Below are 5,837 nucleotides of genomic sequence, written 5' to 3' on the forward strand. Positions count from 1 at the left end.
GAGAGGAACGCAGAGCCTTATCCATGCCATCATTCTCGTTATCCGATCAGCGTGTCCTGCTCGAGGTAGTCGAGGACGCATTGTGATTGGATCTCAGTGTAATGTAAATACAATCCAGCCATCGTGTCTGCATTCGCAGGTCGACATCACGCAAAACCCCGTGCCCTCTCTCGCGAACTGTCAGAAAAAAACACGGAGAACACCCGTGTGGAGACTAGTGAGACTCCTACACTTATCTTTGATTTGTAAAATGTCCCACGACTGAAAATGCTTGTCAAAAGAAAACCCACCACTTCAGGTTGACTTTGCACCGGGCCATTCTCTGCAGACATATTTAAATATTGCGCGGGAAAGACAGATCCGATCGGTTATCCAGATAGAAAATCAGTTGATGTTGCCAAGTGTAAACAGTTCTGATTGACTGATGATCCGATCTGCTTGATCATATCATGGTGATCACATGTTAATGCCAAGTGTAAAAAACTGATATAAAAGACACAAATATACAGGAAAAAAGAAATCTGTATTTGAATAAAAATGACAGGATACAATTCGATTTCTCCTAAAACTAATAACTGTACATATTGCTTTTGACACAAGTCAACATTACAACTTAAGCTTGTTTACAGAAATCTGTTTTTGTTTCTTTGCCGTCTGGTCCTTCGAGCCCTTGATTTGGCTCTTGACTTGGTCTTGTAATTGGGAGAAGAAGGCTTGAGAGGAACGCAGAGCCTTATCCATGCCATCATTCTGTCAGAATGTACAGGGGGAGAGAATATTATACACAAACAAAACTACAATAATGTAATTGGATTCATTAATACTGCATTTGACTTGGTTACTGACCGTGAGTATTTTGGCTTTTCCTCCTTTAGTAAGTTTCTTGAGAGTCTGTTCAACCTCAGTTTTACTCTTCTTCTGGTCTCCTTTCATCTCCTCTTTGCGTTTCTGTCTCTTCTCCCGCTCTTTAATCTTCAGATGCTTCAGTTTCTTCTTCTTCCGTCTCTCTCGTTTCTTATCTGTAGTGGTTTTTTCTGTGTCTCCGAGTATGTCTCCTGCCTTATTCTTCTCCTGAGATAAGGGAATAGAATGCATTGAAATCTAATGAAGATTCTGAGATCTAATTTGTGCAAATGTTTCACTCAAATACTACAAAGCAAACTCTTTCGTAAACACTTAAAAGTGAGGTTTTCTGATAAACTGGAAGTGATGCGAGCAGGCCACACAAACCTTAATCTCCTCTGGAGCCAGCAGTGTGGCGTCACTGGCATTGACTGGAGCCACTTCCTCCATAGTAATAGAAGGCAAGTTGGAAACCACTTTCACCTCAGGAATATGCTAAACAGAGAAATAACACATGAAGAATGACTCATCTGAACATGCTGTACAGAGAGATGAACTTAGCAGAACAGGAATCCATTTTACATGTTTAGGCCAATATATTTAGTTTTAATAAACAGCTAAATTGAATGTTGTTTTTTTCCATTTTATAGGTACATAGCTTGAAATCATTTTTTTATCCACGTCACACATGCAGGAATACACTATAGCTGGCTCAAGCCATAAGGAGAATTTAACTCACTGGTTTTGGTGTAAAGTGGAAGTTTGATAGCGCATCCAGTTTAAGGAAGAGTGTGTCCATGAGTTTCTGGATTTCTACATGTGCTGGGTTCTCTTCCTCTTCCTTCTTTTCCTGAAGCCCACAAAAAATATATATTATATATTTATATTCGCAAGGATTATTCATTTGATCAAAAGTAACTGTAAAGCCATTTATAATGTTAAAAAAAGTTTCTATTTCAAATATATGCTGTTTTTTTAACTTTATATTCATCAAAGAATCCTTACAAAATGTATAGTTTCCACAAAAACATTATGCAGCACAACTGTTTTCAACATTGATAAGAAATATTTCTTCAGCATCAAATCCGCATCGCTGAAGACTGGAGTAATGGTTGTTGAAAATTCAGTTTTGCCATCATAGGAATAAATTACATTTTAAAATATATTTATGAGAGACACAGCTGTGTACAGGACTCACCTGTGTCTGTTTGATATATTCTTGCTCATAAACTTCGGCAAGACTCAGTTTGCTCTTCTCATGGTCCAGAGTGAGTCTCTTCTTATACTCAAACACCTCCTCTTTAGGCTTCTCTTTCCTTACCACATCATCCCACACCTGAGACACAACCACAATACAACAAAAAAAGTGAAGTATACTGGGCCATATTTACGAATCAAGCTGACAAACACTCAAAAACATTCCTAGGTAAACTGTGGTATTCAATTCAATGGGCAATTTGCACAAAATGGATTAATGAATGATTTAAAGTTACTTTACTCGCCTTTGTCACTTCAAAACAGACAGCATAATATTAGAAGATGAACATTAAATGCAGAACATGAAGTTTAAACAAACCTGATCTTTGATTCTTTGTTTGATAATCTCCTCAAGCTGTAAGGTAGTTTCCTCTGTGATTGCTGGAGCTGTGGAGGAGAGAAACAAAGTAATGAACAAATCTATAAAGATTCTCAAAGCATTAAGCCTTTTGCTGTGAAGATCAGCATGAAACTCTCACCCATCCTAGAGGCCTGGTCAAACGCTATATCCTCCTCCAGCATGCTGTTCTCCGGTCGAGTCTGAGCGCTCACCTCTCCTGTCAGCTGCCACGGCTTCTCGGACAATGCAGCGTTCTCCAGTTCTTCAATCTTTTTTGCCATCTGTTTCAATTCACATCAAAGCAGGCTTATAATTGACAACTAAAACTTGAAAAAAAATAAATAAATTTTGTTAACTGAAATACAGAAGAAATGAAATATAAATAGTACATGAAAAGCTAAATGAAAATGATAAATGTTGCCTTGACAACTAACTGAAATAAGCACTAAAATTACTGAATCAAATCGAAAATAAAAAAATAATTAAATACCTTTTCCTGTCTCTTTTCAAAGGATGACTTGGACTCAGGTTTAGGCACGTTTTTGGCTTTTCCACCTAGAATATCTTCCACATCCTCACCCTCACTGTCATCAGGAAGGTCAAAGGTCACCTTGCGTAAAGCATTTCTTGCTCTATCACCCGTGCCATCCCTAAATTTAGAGGTGAAATGCATTAGATCTCTGAAAGAAAATGCTGTAACACTATATTCTGCTAACACACAACAATGGAGGACAGCAGGTATCCATCCTCATGACTTACTCCTCCACATCAAAATCTTCCTCATTCATATCCTCTTCATCCTCCTCCTCCAGCTCACTGTCATCATCTTCTTCTCCCTCATAATCATCATTAGATTCTGGTTCCTTCTCTTCATCTGGATCCGTCTGTTCAGGCTCTCCATCCACTGGAGCAAAGAAATCTTTGTATTTCATATCTCTGGAGCTTTTCTTCTGTAAAACAAAGACACAGAGTTTCATGAGAAGTCAGTTTAAATTCATGTTTACACAAAGATAAAAAATGTGAAATAAAATGGAATACTTAGAATGCATTTTTGATTTTGATACTTCTGTGTTACACAATCATGCTGCATTCCTCTGTATATTAGACCCAAAGTTTTACACCCTGGGGCGTCCATAAACGTGATGCAGGGGATGCAACAAATTAAAATAATTAAAAAAATAAATAAAGACTCAGGAAAAGTCTGTTACACCATTACCTTTCTCTGTTTTTTCAGCCCTACTGGTTTATCAAAGTGGAGTTCCTCGTCTTCATCAGATGGCAAATTCTGAAAGTAGTCTATGTCCTCCTCTACACTCTCCTTTCCTTCTCTTTTATCCATGTTATCCAAAAAAGCCTCCATTTATGACAGTTTAAAAAACCTGTCATCCACTTCTGATGGAGTCCTATTAGACTTTGATAATTTGGCAGCTGACTGTTGCTGTTTGTTTTTTCTCTCAAATGTATCTACATCAAAGTCCAAATCCGAGTCTTCACCAGAGAAGTCATCGTCCTCATTGCTTGCAGATGGTGTCAACCTCTGCTTAACTTCCTCCTCTTTGTCCTTATCATCATCATCCTCATCTTCCTCTGCACTCTCTTCCAAATTATTAGCAATTTCCCCATTATCAACATCCTCCTCCTCCTTCTCTTCCTCTGGATCTTCAAGAAATGTTATAGTGTCATCTGTGACAGCTTGCTCAACTGCCTCCTCAAAGTGGGTCAGTAAAGCAGTGTTCTGAAGCTCCAGCTCTTGCCAGATCTGCTCCTCATCAAAGTTTTCGATGACCAGCTGCTCCAGTGGGCTTCCTTTGCAGTCTGCAGGCTCACGGGCTTTATGCAGATCGTAAAGAGTCTTGGTAAGTGTTTTGAAGTCTGTTACCAGAGCATCCTGGACACTGAATAAAGATTGAGAGCATAAAAGAGAAATGTCACTTTTTTTTTACCCACACTCATATGTAGTAGTATTATATTACTATTTGCATATCTTTATCATTAATTATATTTATTTAGTTTAAAAACAAAACTCCCATAGAAAATGAATAGAGAAATTAAACATGAATAGCGAAATTTTAGAGAAAGGTATATGTCACATAACGTTATATTAAACTCGCAACCACAAAGTGAGACTTTTGCACATGTGTGGCCCGACACGCGTTTCAGCTTCTTTAACGTTAGAAAACGTTCTGTTTTAAATTAACAACAACATAGTTAAATAATTTAATGTGCACCTAACCTGAGAAATAGCTCCGGGTGTGCTGTGTTGCTGTTTAGTAACTGTAAGCAGCTCTCCAACGTGCTGCCATCTCCGTTCGCCATCTCAGCACTCTCACATGGGTTTCTGCGTACGCTTGGTAAATACAACCCTCGGAAACAAAATGCACTATGTTGCGTTCCACATAGAAGGTTCCATATAACCTTATAACCTAACCTTTCTTAATATAGCGATTTACTGTTTTTTAGTCTACCATAATCCTGTTTTTTAAATGGAAATATTATGAAAAATATGTACATGCGTCTATTACCAAAACACGTAACTGAACACGTGTTTCGCGCTGTTTAAATAAAGTTTTGGTTGTTTTCAGTGACCGCAAAGATGGCTTCCTCTTTACTGAAGGTTGCAGGTAAAATGTAGTAAATTGATATTGTTTTAGTGTCTTTAAGTTTTTCCTTTAAACGTTTGCAACATTTAGAGCTGCTTTATTCTAATTGCACACGTTGCAGTTATATGCAACTTACTCCTTGACAGCCGTCGTGAATAAAATCCATCATAGACTATGTTTGTTGTAATTATCGTTCAGGATTTAATGCATCCATATTGCCATTTCATCTCTCTTGAAGTTACAGGTCTCTCGAGGTGTGCATTGCACACCTTACCTTCAGTGAGGGCATTGTCTCTGACTGTACCCGTTAGTCAAGGTGTCCCTCGGTCATTATGGAAGTTAGGCAGGCTGAGTCATGTGGCTATCGCAGTGCCAGACCTAGAGAAAGCCACAGCACTCTACCGTGATGTGCTGGGGGCTCAAGTAAGCGCCACTGTGCCTCTCCCTGAGCATGGGGTGTACACTGTGTTTGTGGAACTGGGAAACACCAAATTAGAGCTTCTGCACCCTCTGGGAGAGAAAAGCCCTATTGCAGGATTCCTGCAGAAGAACAAAGCCGGGGGGATGCATCATATCTGTATTGAGGTAAAGATTAGATTAGGTTAGATCGGTAGTTCTCAACCTTTTTAGAACCCCCACCCCCCAATGTCCAACATAATATTCAAAGGCCCCCTATACTGGCTAAGATGTTTCTTCTAGTGTTTCTGCTGTAATTTTGACACTGCTGCTTTTTAAAACTTTTTTTTTTTTATCCTATTAAATTAATGAAACACAATTTGAAGATTCTGATTCTTTGT

At 38.6% G+C, this 5,837-nt stretch overlaps 2 protein-coding genes across 3 annotated transcripts in view; one reads left to right on the forward strand and one right to left on the reverse strand.

Moving 5' to 3' along the window:
- Positions 1 to 523: 523 nt before the first annotated feature.
- LOC107700437 (U3 small nucleolar ribonucleoprotein protein MPP10-like) lies at positions 524 to 4,775 on the reverse strand. Its single transcript, XM_016502081.1, is given in 11 exon segments — positions 524 to 750; positions 847 to 1,071; positions 1,231 to 1,338; positions 1,583 to 1,693; positions 2,042 to 2,179; positions 2,420 to 2,487; positions 2,580 to 2,721; positions 2,931 to 3,090; positions 3,200 to 3,390; positions 3,657 to 4,335; positions 4,674 to 4,775. Coding segments are annotated over 11 exon segments (2,049 nt in total). The 5' UTR covers positions 4,757 to 4,775; the 3' UTR covers positions 524 to 606.
- The window catches only part of mcee (methylmalonyl CoA epimerase), a 2,175-nt gene continuing 1,067 nt past the window's right edge, over positions 4,730 to 5,837 (forward strand). The window contains exons 1-3 of one of the 2 annotated variants that reach the window (XM_016502082.1): positions 4,730 to 4,791; positions 5,023 to 5,061; positions 5,279 to 5,625. In XM_016502082.1, the coding sequence (XP_016357568.1) occupies positions 5,034 to 5,061; positions 5,279 to 5,625 (375 nt within the window). In that variant the 5' untranslated portion in view covers positions 4,730 to 4,791; positions 5,023 to 5,033. The remainder of the gene's footprint in view (positions 4,792 to 5,022; positions 5,062 to 5,278; positions 5,626 to 5,837) is intronic. The other variant, XM_016502083.1, reaches the window with a different exon arrangement.

The sequence above is a fragment of the Sinocyclocheilus anshuiensis genome, unplaced genomic scaffold, assembly GCF_001515605.1.
Source record: "Sinocyclocheilus anshuiensis isolate Anshui unplaced genomic scaffold, SAMN03320099.WGS_v1.1 scaffold154, whole genome shotgun sequence".
Classification (NCBI taxonomy): domain Eukaryota; kingdom Metazoa; phylum Chordata; class Actinopteri; order Cypriniformes; family Cyprinidae; genus Sinocyclocheilus; species Sinocyclocheilus anshuiensis.